We start from the raw sequence: 14,339 nt of genomic DNA, 5'->3' as shown, positions 1-14,339 counted from the left end.
ACAAGGAAGTGAAATGGCCTAAAGTCACAAGGAAGTCATGTCAGTAACCAGGGGACTCTCCCGGGCTAAACCTGCCGGCCCAGCCCTACTAGCCCCTTCCCCTGCCCACCCAGCAGGGAAGGCAGGTCGACTCACGGGATGCTTGACTGAGTAGTTCATAATGATGTAATCAGTCCCCATGGGAAGCCAGGAGCGGAGGGTGATGACATCACGGTTCTTCAGGGGCTTTGGACACCTCCCTGTGGAGGGCAAGGGACAGTCAGCCAGATCACTAGCCTGTCTGCCTGCAAAGGAGGGCACGGCAGAGGCCAGACACAGGAATACCTAACTAACTGCCAGCTCCTCTGATCTAAGCAGGATGCCCCCCACACCAGAACATAGTCCCAAAGCAGCAACTGAGGATGAGCCATCCCTGCTCCTCACCACCGCACACAGCCCTTACCGTGCTGGCCTGGCCTGTTTGTATATGTGAGTACATAGGAAAACATGGTATTATTCTCAGGTGTGTACATGAAAATGTGTGACTGTGAGTATGTGGCATATGGCTGTGATTGTATACATGTGTGCACGTGTTTGTGTGGAATGGGTATACGTGAATGTGGGAGTGCATATGTGTGTGTGAGTTGTGTGTGTGTGTGGGTGCGCGTGCGCGCACGCCCAAGTGTCTGGGACTGGGCAGGGATGTAAGAAAGGTCAGCCCAACATCTCAGCACTCAGGTCTCTCAGCAGCCTGGCCATGGAGCAACCGCAAGGAGGGAAGGTGGGAGGAGAAGTCTCAGATGGAGGCTGGCAGAGGCCTGGAGGAGGCTGGGAAAAGGTACTTGGGCCTGCTCACAAGAGTAATAGCCCACGTCAGCGTTCACTGTCAAGCGGGCGATGTCGAAAGTCTCAATGACGTTGCTGTCCCACTTCTTTCGGTATTCAATGTCATGTAGTACATCGTAGAGTGTCTCAGCTGGCACATCACGGCACTCCATCCGGCACTGCAAACAGACACATAGGTTGTCAGGGTCACACAGGGCTCGAAGCCTTGGCCAGGGGACTGGAGGGCGGGGAGAAAGAGAAGGAGGACAGAGAGAAACAGCAACCTCTAAAGCCAGCATGGGCTCACCACTTGCCATAAGCCCTCCCCAGCCCTCCCAGAAGCCACCTGTGCCAGGACATAGCCACCCTGTATCCAGAGACTATCTCCTCAACCTCAGACCCCATTCGTTCCAGGCTCCTCCTCCAGGAAGCCTTCCTGAATTACACAGCCAGACCTTCTGGATTCCCATACATTGAGTCTCTATATCTTTGTCCTCCCAGACCCCTGAATTTCATGATTAGAGTCTCACAGTTCATTCGGCACAGAGTCTGGTATGGGTACATGTTAAATGAAACGAAAGCATGAATGAACAAACACATGCGTAAATGGATGATTTCTTTCCTCTATGGTACTCATCACCTGGCCACACCACTGTCCTCCTCCCTCCCCTTTTTTTTTTCATCCAATAAGCATCTTTGGGTTTCTTACTATTTATTAGCCTTGTCCTCAAAGAGCTTTCCATCTAGGAGAGAAAAGAGCCAAGGATTCCTTTTGAAAAATGTAACCCTCACAACAACTCTGCCAGACAAGAAATCTAAGGAGGAACTTGCCCAAGGCCACCCAGATGGTAAGTAGCAGCGATGGGATTTTACCCAGATCACATGTCTGGAAAGAGAGTAAAAACAGAACCAGGTTTTGCTAGATTTACACTCAGAAAGATGAAACTCAGTCCATAGCCTTGTTCTGTGATTTTTTTTCACCAAGAGCCCAAACCCCAGGATGGAGTACCCCTCAGCAAATGGACAAGTGTTCTTGCGTAGTTCAAAAAGGTCTCCAAGAACTGGGTGTTCAGACAGTGCCAAGGGAAGCGCACACATTGCTTTCTACTAAAAAGGGCATACGTGCAGCCATCGGCGGGAGGGATCACGTTGTCTTCCCTCTAATCTTCGGTTAGGCTTTGGCACCACTAACCATGATGAGAGGCCATGGGAAGGACACATCACTACCTTTTGGGTATTCTAGGCACCAGTGAACTCCTCAAGACTTGGATATGCTGCACTTTACAAAAAATACAGAGCACAGAGGTACAAGCAAAGTGTTACCATGAGAATACAACCAGACAAAGCCAGATGGTGAGACACTCTGCAGGGTTACTTGTCCAGTCTCTTCTACAGATCAATGTCAAAAGAACTAGGCTAGACTGAGAGACTTACAGGACACAACAATCAGATAGAAAGTGTGGTACTGGATTGCATACTGGCTTGGACACAACAGCTACATATAAAGGACATATTTGGGACAACTGGAGAAGTGTGAATATGATCTGAGTATTAGATGTGCTGAAATTTACTGAAACAAAATGGCAGAGATTGCTGCCCTAAAAAAACAAGGAGATTGCAAAATGGAATGCATGGTATAATCTCATTTTGGATAGGGAGAATATATGCACAGAAAAAGCTCAGGAAGCACAACCACTAAGCTGCTAACAGTGTGGATGTCTGATGAAAATATGATGGTTTTATTTTCTTTTTGCTGCTGTATTTCTAATTTTCTAAAATGTATAGTATTGCTTCTGCAATAATGAAAAAAATTAAATAAAAAGATCCCCCAGAGATACTGAGAGGTGTACTCACCACATGCCAGGTATAACCCTAAGTGCTCTATACACATTACAGCACTTTATTCTTACAGCAAGGCTAAGATATTAGCCCAATTTTAGAATTAAGAAAACTGAAGTTCAAGGACAGACGCCAGCCAGCAAAGACGCATGTGACCCTGAACAAGTCACCCTCCTCTGTTTGCTTTCCAGCTGCTCCATGAGAGGGTATGACTAGATACAATCATTGAACAGCCCCCAGTGCCAGCTCCGTGTGGAGCACAGAAGAGTCAGAGATGAATCTGGGGCCTTTCCTTGAGGGGCTCCCAGTTGAGAGAGCCCCTCAATGGCCCAGTGAGGGCACAGAGGAAGGGGCCAGCTCTGTGGGGTGGATGGGGAGTCAGTCTTCGTGGAGAAGCTCAGTATGGAAGGTAGATGTCTGCCAAGTGGCCCTGGCAGAGGAATAGCCAGGGGATAGGCGCAGAGGCAGATGACAGTGTGGCCTGGACGAAGCTGAATGCGTTCCATCTGCTCTGGTCCCCACGGTGTGGTGTCGCCTAATACTCAAAAGCACCTGGTTCCCAGTCTTCTTAGGGAAATACGTGTTACCTGGGGCTGGGTCAGAGTAAGTGCAAAATGAGCTGGGAACATCTTATTACACCAGGAAGTAAGGATGCACACACAGAATGCTAGGAACCTTGCTCTGCCGACATGGGAGCCAACGGGAAGAGCTCCCACTGGTTTGGGGACCAACTCATCAGTGTCTGCCCAGCGCATTCCCAGTTTTAGCACTGAAAATCCACATCCTGGTGAACCCCTCCGACCCAGCAAACTAGGACCGCTGGCCACCTACCACAGAATAGAGCTGGGAGAAGCCACGTATTAAAATAAATAATGATAGTAACAGATTATATTCCACTGAATAAAATAGGAAATCAAAGTATATACAGGTACGAATAAATTGAATGTTTACCAAAGAATAGGGTATTTACATAGTTTCAAACTAATTCCCTGTCAAATATTTATTAATTACAAAGGGAAAATGAGTAATTGCACAGCAGAGCAGCCTGGCAGATCGCACCTTCATCAAGTGATCAAAGTGAACATCATTAGTAAGGGGACAAGTTACAGCTGGATGCCACCTGATAAGATGCAAAGAAAAGAACACAGGCATCATTTATTGATATTTCTGCCAAACATGCATTACCCAAATCTAATCATAAGGAAAATCAGACAAACACAAGACGAGGAACTTTTACAAAATAACTGACCTCTAAGTGTCAGGGTCATGAAAGTCAAGAAAAGAAAAACTCAGGAACAATATCAGATTGAAGGAGACTAACGAAACTTGAGTGAGTAAATGAATGAGTGATTACACCAAGTGATGGGAGGGCCACGGTGAAAGGGCACGAGAGCAGACAGCAGAGGCCAGATGTGGCATCATCAGGAGCATCCAGACAACCTTCTACTCAGCACCCAGATGGAGGGCAGGGTGCTGCACCAGACATTCAATATACACTCACTCCTCACCCCAAACTTAGGAGCTGGTCTCATGCTTGTGATGCAGAATAGAAAACCGAGGCTCAGGAGATTAAGCAACCAGCCCAAATCGGGCAGCCAGAAAGCAGCTGAGCAGAGATGCAAAACCAGATCTTCCTATACTCCTAACCATCAAAGGGCACCCAAGTGTGGCTTTTGAGGAAACCAGAACTTCTCTAAATCCAAGCTGGGAGGTTGGTTTGGCTTCGCAAGTCCTGAAACGTGCTACGTGGTCAGTGAGTTATGGAGGGGCAGGGACAACAGGATTGTGCTCTGTAGGTCAGCGTCCGACCTGGGAATGCTCTTCCCGCAGGCCAGCCTCAGTGCCCCAGGACCCGGCTGCACTCACGGCTGGGTGCACTCTGGGAAGGGGCCCACACTGCCCATTCCCCTTGGGCCTCCTGGATCAGGGTTGTTGTGGCTTGAGGACCAAGGGGCTCCCTCTGACACAGCAGACAGGGGATGGAGCACACAGAGCCCCAAGACAGACCAGGTGCCCATTGAGTGTAAACTCTGCATCACATTTCATCTTCAAGATACAGAGGGAAACTTCAAAGGTTTTCCAGCTTGTGGCACTCTTGGGGAGGAAGGCCAGCAGCACAGCCCTGTGGGGAGGAGGGCGCTGGGAAGGTGAGAACGCTGGCTGAGGTCTGAGGTCTGGGTGGTGGGTCCTGAGAGCAGAGTGTCCTCAGGCCGTGTGGCAGCAGGCCTGGCTCCCAGCCAGGCTCTTTCCACAGCCCCAGGAGGCAGTGCAGCTGCTCCAAGACAGGTAAATTACACCTAGCATTGTTCCTGCCCCACCAGCCGGACAACAGCAAGGTGTAATTCTAAGAGGCTTTAGGAGGCAGGAGTGGGGGTGGGGGTGAGTCATCGGAAAGTACCTGGTGGGCTAGCCTGTGACCAGAACCCACATCCATTGGGCCCTGGGCACGTTAGCCACTTCAACTGGATACATGGGCGCTCCCCCTGGAAACCAAAACTGAAGCGGGGGCAAGGCAGGGGTTGCTCAGCCAAGGAGCCATGCTGGGCTGCAAAGCCCTTAAGGCCTGGTTACTACAGGGAGCCTGACACAGACATTTCACAGTTGAGAAAACAGGCCCAGAGGGAGCAAGTGCCACCAGAGAAACCACAGAGGACTATAATGTGACACCTGTACTGTACTCTCTCCAGACTCCACGAGGTGGAGAACTGGGATTGCCTAGAGCCCTGGGCCCATCACCGCCCCCCCCAGCACCCCAAGTTCCACTGAGCCATGGTCAGAAGGGACTGGACAATCAAGGAAGGCCATCATGGGAGCCTCCTAGAAGCCTGCCAATCCCGGACTCCAATCCCAGCTCCTCTCTGTGGGCACAAGGTTTAACTTTCCTGAGTCTCGGTTTCCTCATAGTGACAAATGGGGATACTAATAGTACCTATCTCATGGATATGCTGTGATTACATTAAGTGAGGTAATGCACATAATATGCCAGGCACATGGCAAATACTAAAAAAAAAAACGTAGCTGTTATTTCTCCAGCAGGCGTCCTCAAGCATCCATTCACTCTTCCACAGGCCAAGACCGGGTCACATTTGCAGGCGCATCCTTATATTTTATGCCCTAGGCACCACTCTTGCCTCATCCTGGCCCTGCCCTTCCATCCATCCATTCACCACTTTCTGGAGTCTGCTGTGTGCCAGACCTGCAGGGACCCAGAGGTGAACCAGACGCGGGGCCACGTCAAGTGGGTAGTAGGAGACATAGGGACACAAAATCCCAGTAGGGAATGAGCAGGGTGGGGGGCGGGGGGCAATGAGGGCAAGGGAACTGCGGGAATAGAGGGTGATAGAACCTGAAAGAAGGAGCTGAACTGCTGCAGGGGGAGAGGGCATTTCAGGCCAAGGACTGGTGGGTTCAACGGCCTGGAGGCTCAAATAAATATGTACAGAGCAGGGCCCTGTGCCCAACCTGTCTCTCTCTACTCCTCTCCTCTCCCCCATCCGTTTGCCAGTGCTTCTCTGGAGGTTTCCCAATGCTCAGCGGCAGAGGACATAAGTGGTGGGGGGAGGGGCGGCAGCACCTCCCAGGACCCAGGGAGATGGTGGACCTGAGATAGGAGGAAAGAAGTCACGTCTATCGACTCCGTGGGACTGTGGTGTGGCCTTGAGGGCCAAAGGCCGGGGCAAACTGATTCACAGACAGATGAACCCAAGTCTGACCCTCACCATGAGACCTCACACAGCACGTCTCCAATACCTTGCCCAGGGGATGTGTGGGGCACACGGGTTATCCCAAAGTTCCAAGGGCCCAGGAGGTGGTCTCTTTCACCACTACTCTTTAGATTCCCGCAGGGAAAACAGAGGCCCAGAGAGTTACAATGACTGACCAGGGCCACATGGCTGACTGTGGTGGGGCAGAGAACCAGAGCCTGAGTGAGCCTGACCCCAGTGTCAGGACTTGCTGCTCCTTTCACCAAGGGGCAGGACTGGCCCAGCTAAAACTAGCATGCTGGCAACCGGAGACTGTCTTCGTTCATTGATGGTTACTCTGCAGCGCTTATTGGATTCAGAGGGCTTGCTGACCAGGGAGACAAAGCTCAGAGATCCTTCCCCTGAATGAGGCTGCACAAGACTCAAAGGCAGGGCCACGCGTCCCCAGCACCCAGCACGGCAGCTCTGCCCATGGAAGGCCCTCTGAGAATCATCCGGCCATGGCATTGCCCCACGAGACCCAGTCGGGACCCACAGGCTCACAGTTTACTCAGCAGTTCCAGGGACCATCTGGGTCAGACAGGCCTCTGCCCTGGCCGCGTCCTGCCTGGGTGGCCTTGGCTTGGGCAAAGGACTTCAGCGCTGAGTCCCAGTATCTTCATGTGTCTAACGGGGATAATTTCCCCTCAGAGTGGAGCTGTGAGGATTAAATGAGACTTGTACATAAAGCCCCAGCAGCAGCTCCCCCATTCCAGCCCCAGGCCCCAGCAGCTTCCCCGACTTCTCAGCCCTACTGAGGGGAGCACCTTCCTGCTAGTCCCCAAAGGGCAGGGGATAGCGGGACAAGGAAAACAGGTTTAGAACAACAAAATGCCCTCTCTCTCCACAGAGAGAATGGACAAGGAGAGGAGAGCGGCCCTCTTACACAGGGGCCCTGCCCAAATCCCACCCCCCAACACACGCAGTCCACCCTCACACGCACAGCCAGACCCTGCCCTCCCACATCAGGCCAGGCTGAGACGCAGACACCTGCTCCAGTTCTCCTTGCAGGCCCGTTTGCTGCTGCTTGCTGGTTCTGGGCCCTCGACTCCGCCCCTCCCAAAGCCCACAGGGCCAGCACTGAAACAAGAGGATACACTTCCTGTCCTTACCAGAATGGAGACCCTCTAAGACCTTCTACCATGCCCCCCAAAATCTCCAGAGCAGTTCCAGGGCACTGACACAACGGATCAGGGAAGGCAGGGAAGTGGTGGTACAGGAGGAGAAAGGTCGCATTGGTCTGCCATCCCAGGACCTCCCTGCACTGGCTCCTTTCCTATTTTGTCTTCCAGCTTCAGCCTGGCTGTGTCCTGTCCAGGCAGCCCACTCTGTCCCCACATTCTTCAGGTTGGGCTGGGGGACTACCCCTCCCCCCGAGGACCTCCCTCCATCCGCAGGCACTGCAATGCACTGATTTGCCCACAGTGCTGTGGCCCCTTGCTCCTCCTGGCATCCCCTGGGCCTGGCACAGCTTAGTGACGAACCGTTGCCTGAAAGGCAGGACCGACAGGTGAGCCAACGAAGAGGCTGCGCCTGTGGGAGCTTCTCTGACTTTAAGGTGCTGCGTCCCCGTCAGTGGCCCCGGCGCTTCTGGGGAATGCAACAGGAAGAGCCACGGTGAAAACTCCTGGGCTTGTAAAAGTCTCCGTGGCCACGTGAGGCTGATCACTACTTCTGCCGTCACCCTCAGAAAGTGGAGTGTAGGGGTAGGAGGTGTCAGAGACAGCTGCCGGGGAGACTCTGGGACTTCGCTGTGAGATCTTTATGAGTTCCGATAGTTAAAGGAAATTAAAATTGTAGTGAGGTACCAATTTATACTTCATAAGTTAACAAAAATATATAAAATACCCACTGCTTGTGAGGATATGGTAAAACTGGTACACGGTGAGTGACAGCAAAAATGTGTCCCACTATTCTGAAAAGCAATTAGGCAAATATTTTTAAAATCATAAAAATGCACGTGTTATCTGAATTCCTGGAACTCCAGGACCAGAAATTTATAGTCAGGAAAAAAATACAAAATAAGAAAAAAGCTCTGTTACAATATGCATGACTCTATTATTGCATTTGTAATTAGCAAGACATGTTGGCGAATAACCTGGACCACAGCAGCAGGGCCCGGCTGGGTTCACAGCGACACATCACCTGGATGATTACTGCCAGCTACAGGGGACTGTGGCCTCCCCCAGTGCAGGGGCAGGGCGGGGGGCGGGGGCGGGGCTGAGCAGGCTCTGAACCCTCAGAACCCAGAAGAGGCATGGCAGGGAGCCGCTGAGGGAAATGATCGTGAATTAATAATTCTGTAGCAATATGAGAAACTTCCACAGACACAATGTTAAATGAACAAAAGGGGATACAAACTTGTACCTGTGCCATGGTCATGTATAAATTATCTATATCCTTAAATGACAGCTAGAAGGAATGAAGGAAAAGTTTTACTTAGGAACTGAGGCACTGGGTGATTTATTTTTCATTTTTGGATTCTTGTTACTGTTGGCACAATATAGTTTATATAAGATATAGAAACTATGTATATATTTTTCTAAGTTAAGAGTATTGTCCAGAATCCCCAGGTCCTTGTTGCCTGGACATGGAAGCCTGCACTCAGCTGAGATGGGCCCTGAGGTAGTTCATGCTGATGCTGCGTTACCTTGGAAACGCTCGGTTGTGTGGTGCTGGGAGTGGGGCCTGAGGGGACTTGGGGCCCTTTTACCCTCAGGCCAGGGCACAGGCATGACAACTCTGGGCACTCAGGGCAGGGGCAGAGGGAAGCCGAGGACAAAGGTACAGGCAGGGGTACTTAAGCAGAGTCCTAGAGGATGAAGAGAAGAGCAGATGACACCCAGATGTAAGGGGGTGGCAGAGGCTCCTAGCAGAGGTGCTGGCATGAGCCTGGATACTGGAAACGGCCTAGATGGGCTGAGGGAAGGAGAGTGCTCATGCAGCTCCACGAGGTAACCTGAGTGAACAAGGATGGAGGCAGAGGAAATGGAGCTGTCCCTTGGGTATCTAAGACTGTTCATCCATTCATCCATTCAGCAAATGTGAATGTGTGCCAGTTCTGTGCCAGGCTCTGTGTTAGGGGCTTTGCAAATCCATCTACTCTCATCCTCTCAGTTACCTGGAAGGGAAGATTATGCCCATTTGTAAATGGTGGCTCAGGAAGGTGAAGTGGAGGAACCAACCTGGAACCCACTGGTGCCCAAAGTCCACCCCTCAGGCTGTTCCCCAAGAACCAGCCTGTCCTCTGTGGAGGGCCCCAGAAATCCCAGGTGGGCCAGCACCTGGCCAGGGGAGGACTGTTTCTGGGGGGTCCACACTAGGGGCTGGAGCTATTGGGGCTCGCTCTGCCTGCAGTGAGGGGAGCTAGAAGGACACAGAGAGCACATGTGGTGTGGTGGGCCCAAGGCAGGGTCTCCTTCCCCCACCTTCGGGCTCAGTATTCCCATCTGCAAAATGACCAGACAAGCCCTGAAGAGAAGGGGTTCTAAAACCAGATATCCCCAACTCTTCTCCCCAAAAGTGGGGCACCCCTGAGACTGTGGTGGGGAATGGCAGTGCTGCCACGCCTCCCTTAGACAGAGCTCCCCAAGTCTGCTTAGGCAGACCAAGCTGGGCCCTTTAGCTCTCTGTCGGGGCTAAATGACTCATCCCTGCCTGGCCTGCTTCTTCTCCTCCCCCCAAGTCTCCAGCAGCCTCCCTGGACGCCCCCACCCCCACCCCCAGGCTCCAGAGCAGCAAGCTCGCAGCCGTGAGGAATATCCTGCTGACGGCTCAGAACCTGACCTCCTGGTCTGGAGCTCCCGCCACTCTGCTCCAGCTCTGGGGGAGGGGGGGGAGCCAGACAGAGGAGGGCGAGCTGAGCAGAGAAAGAGAGTGGGTGGGCATGGGAGAAAAGGGAGGGGGTGGTGGGAGACCAGTGAGACCCGGCAGGGCCAGGGCTGACACACAGACGTCAAGAAAAAGACAAATTGGATAAACATCCCTCAGCGCAGCAGGGACGAGTAGTCTGATGCCCCCCACGCTCTCTGGTAAGTTCCAGACTGCGCCTTCCATAGCCTCCGGGGCATCAGCCCCTGGATGGACGGCCCACAGGCCTCGCACACTCTCCTGTTCACCACTGCTGTATTGTCTACTCCCCGTGCCACTCCCCTCTGCTCTGCTCCTGTGCCTGGAACCTGGGCCGGGTCTGGATGTGTCCCTCATTCCCAGCCCTGGGACTCTGCTCCGCCAGGACCTTTCTAATAGCTCCTCTTCGCCAACCCCAGGCAAGCCTCACCATCCGTGCTTGGACTACTGCAGCCACATCCTCATCTCTGGTCTCCTGGCTCCCAGGCCAGTCTGTCCCCGCAGCCAGAGAGCTTCCTGAAACCCAGAGCTGATGATGGCACTGCCCAGCTTGAGAGCCTCTGCGGCCTCTCTCTCTGCCTTTCATCAAATCCTAACTCCAAAACCTCCTCCTCACTCTGGCTCTGCCTCCACTCCTTCCTTCCCCTCAGCCCACATCCCTGCACCAGAAGTCTAGCTCCCTGAAGGACTCACCCAGACCATCTCAGCTTGCTGCCTACCTCCTTCCTGCTGGCCCCCAGAGCAGCCCCAACCATGCTGCAGCCCCTTGCCTCCCTCCCTCCGCCTGAGTTCTCATGGAGGGCTGATGCCTTCCCCACTGGTCTGCCCACTAAGCCTTGATCTGATCCATCTCCAGGTCCCGAGCAGCAGCACAGTGGCTGGCAGAGTGGGTGGGAGGCATGAGAAGAAATTTATTGAATGAATAAACAACTGGGACCAAAAAAAAAAAATGGAGGAAAAGGAACAAGTAGCAACATAAAAGAAGAGGTAGAAACCATCAGAGATAGAAATAGAAAACACATCCTAAGGGGAAACTCTGAGACCCACAGATAGGCCCAGAGGCCAGGCCAGGAGGCTGGATGGAGGCAGGGAACCATGGCAGAGGCAGAGCTGAGCTGAGCAGGGCGGGGCAGGAGCCACCAGAAGACAGCTGAGGAGACATAATTGGATCAGAGACAACTCTGCTGCAGTGAGGGGGTGTGACTCAGAGTAATGCCAGACACAGAAACACACACAGAGTCTCACACTCAGAGGCATAGACACACAACCTTCGGGGCTAGCATGTGTGCGCGCGTGCACACACACACACACACACACACACACACACACACATTCAATAAGGACACACAGGCACCCATAATCCAGTCCCACGCAGAAGGCCCACGCATATAAGTCCAAACAACCCCCATCACATTATCCTGTCATCATAACACACAACCACCATCTGGTATCTTATTTAGTTATTTGTTTGCTTCTATTTTGCTTGTCTCCCCCTCAGGATGTAAACCCATGACAGCAGGACCTCATCTGTTTGGTTTGCCACTAGATTCCTAGATATCAGACAATATTTAGCATATAGTATGTGCTCAGTAAATATGTGTTGAATGACTAAATGTTGGAGACACACAGGGAACACCATCCCCTCTGGTTGTCAGGCCTCTGCCTTAAGAGTTATCATCTCTCTGGTACAGTCCCAGGTCCCAGGCAATCTGGAAGGGTCCAAAGACAGTGGGGAGTGTGGGAGGTGGTAGAGGAGAATCTCAGGAAACCATGGGCAGATGTGGGTTATGCCATGAAACCAAATGATGAGATTAAATGGCCCAGGCATTGCATGGCAGACCAAAGACCACTTCCCGTGAGTGTGTGTGCGCGCGTGCGCGCGCACGGTGTAACCCTGTCGGCATTGTTCACCTAACCCAGGACATAAGAATTCTAGAGACATCAGAGGTAGAAGCACCAGCTTTCAGGGAGCCTCGGCTAAGAGGCAGGGAGGCCACTGTTAGGCTGAAGCCCCAGGGAACTGCTCCAGCCGCCCCGTGCCACCTGCCCCAGGCTCTGTAGTGACGGATGAAAGGAGCCTGGGTTTGGCGAGTTTTGGGTCTGCTACTTTCTTCCACTGCCTGTTTCTGAAGCTCCAGGGGCTCAGAGCATCAAGGCTAGCCCAAGTGTGCCAGAGGGGGGAAAGGGAAGCACCTCAAGCCTGACACCAGGGCTGAGCAGCTTTCCTCTCACCTGTTGCTGGAGCATGCTCATTTGCACAGGTCTGGGGCAAAGGTAAGGGGTCACAGCTAGAATGGGGTTTCTATGCCTGCCTATCTGGGTAGAAACCTGGTGCCCAAGCCTGTAGCCACTGGTCCCTCAGGAATAGGCTAGAGCAGCCCAGTGAGGTCCCAGATCCCCTAAGAGTGCCAGGTGTGTGGAGCAGGGCACCACGGCCCTGGCTCCAGGTAGCTCCGCCAGGCGTGGGGACGCAGGGGAAGAAAGAAAACCCATCTGTCTCCAGGACTCCCTCCTTTCTCTCATCTCCTGAAACTTTAAAGACTCTTGGCTGGAATTTGAGCTGGGGCTCGTTAAAGTTTAAAAGCCAGAGCCTAGGGAGCTGGGCATGGAGGGCACAGAGCCAGCCTGGGGGCTGGGGGCGCTTCTAGTCCCAGAAGGACACTGACTGGAAGCACCCACTCCAGCCCCGCCCCACTCCCACTCACGAGGTTCCTTGTCCCCAAGGCGGGCATCAAGGGGGCTGTACATCCACACTGTCTTACAGCTCAACCTGCACAGCGCTCCATAGTTTGCACATTGCAAAGGGTTATGCTGTAACCACCCATCCCACCCACGATGCCTCCTAACCCTCCCTGGATGCAATCCCTTGCTCCATTCCTCGCAGCCCCTCCTTTAGCACAGGCCTCAATACCTCTGTCCAGACAATACAGCTACATCCTCCTCCTACCACCCACCTTATCTAAAACCCTCCCCGCATACCCCAGAACCTCCACGACAAGTCCTAGGGCCTTGGCCTAGCTCTCTAAACACTCCCAGCCCTCTGAGTTCCAAGCCACACATGAAACACCTATAGTTCTCATGCACTCCCTGTTTCCTGCCTCCAGGCCTTTGCACGGCTGTCCCTCTGCATGGATGGCTGCTGATGCTATCAAACTTGTACTCCTCATTCTCCACCCAATTCCAAAGGGAACACCTGAGCATTCCTCCTCTGTGAAGCCTTTTCTGGCCCCCAAGCCTGGTTCAAAGGTCCCTCTGAGTCTGCACAGCTCCTGTGACAAGTATCTGTCCCAGCATCCAATGGGGAGCTCCTTGAATGCAGGGCTTGGGTTTGATTCCCCTCTCTGCCCCCAACCTCCAGCACAGGGCCAGGCAGAGAGTCTATCAGTGGACATCCACTGAATGAGTGAATGAAAGAATGATGTGCCCGAGACAGGCCGGGTAACACTACCAGCCACATTTGACAGACGAGGAAGCTAAAGCCCCAGCAGGGGTGGCAACCTGCCCCTGGCCACCGGGCTGGGACTCTGGACCCTGTGCTTTCAATCCTACAGCCTCAGGCCAACCTGGGCACCTCCTCCAGGAAGCCTTCCCTAAAGCTTCCAGCCACTTCTGACCTTTCCCTTCTCTGAGCTCCCCACCAGAAGGTCGGGACCCTGACTACCTGGAATCATGCTCTCTGGGAACCTGTTCCCAGAAGAAAGCTCTGGAGCTACTTCCTCCAGTTGTCCCAAGTCAGAGCTAGAGCCAGCCAGGATAGGGGTCCTCAGGGCCTAAGCCTGGATTCAGGTGCCCTCTCTGATGGTACAGACTGTCAAGGCCTTGGCTACCTGCCCTTACTCTGTGTCCAGACCCCCCTACCATGGTGTAAGGCCAGGATAGCCTCTACAAACCACCTGCCAGCAATTTCCTGTAGAGATGGGGAAATGGGCCCCAGAGGGGACAGAGGCCCACCCTACACCTGAACTCACCAAGTCCAAAGTCCTGAAACCAGATTAACCCCTGACCCCGCCACCACAGATACGAAGACTGACTCTCAAATGTGAAGTGACCCCTGAGGTCACACGGCAAGGACTGGGCTTTTGTCCAGCTGGGTCCCTTCCAGGG

General features: G+C 53.0%; 1 protein-coding gene across 4 annotated transcripts in view; it reads right to left on the bottom strand.

The window, feature by feature from the left end:
• Positions 1-14,339, bottom strand: part of STARD10 (StAR related lipid transfer domain containing 10) — a 48,336-nt gene that overhangs the window by 3,160 nt on the left and 30,837 nt on the right. For all 4 annotated transcript variants that reach the window (XM_074335817.1, XM_074335816.1, XM_074335814.1 and 1 more), the window contains exons 3-4: positions 836-983; positions 136-239 (exon numbers count right to left, since the gene is read on the bottom strand). In XM_074335817.1, coding sequence (XP_074191918.1) covers positions 136-239; positions 836-983 — 252 coding nt within the window. The remainder of the gene's footprint in view (positions 1-135; positions 240-835; positions 984-14,339) is intronic.

This window comes from Rhinolophus sinicus, linkage group LG06 (assembly GCF_036562045.2).
Source record: "Rhinolophus sinicus isolate RSC01 linkage group LG06, ASM3656204v1, whole genome shotgun sequence".
NCBI lineage: Eukaryota > Metazoa > Chordata > Mammalia > Chiroptera > Rhinolophidae > Rhinolophus > Rhinolophus sinicus.
Note: the sequence above shows the minus strand (reverse complement) of the source record. Positions and strands in the feature narration are given on the sequence as shown.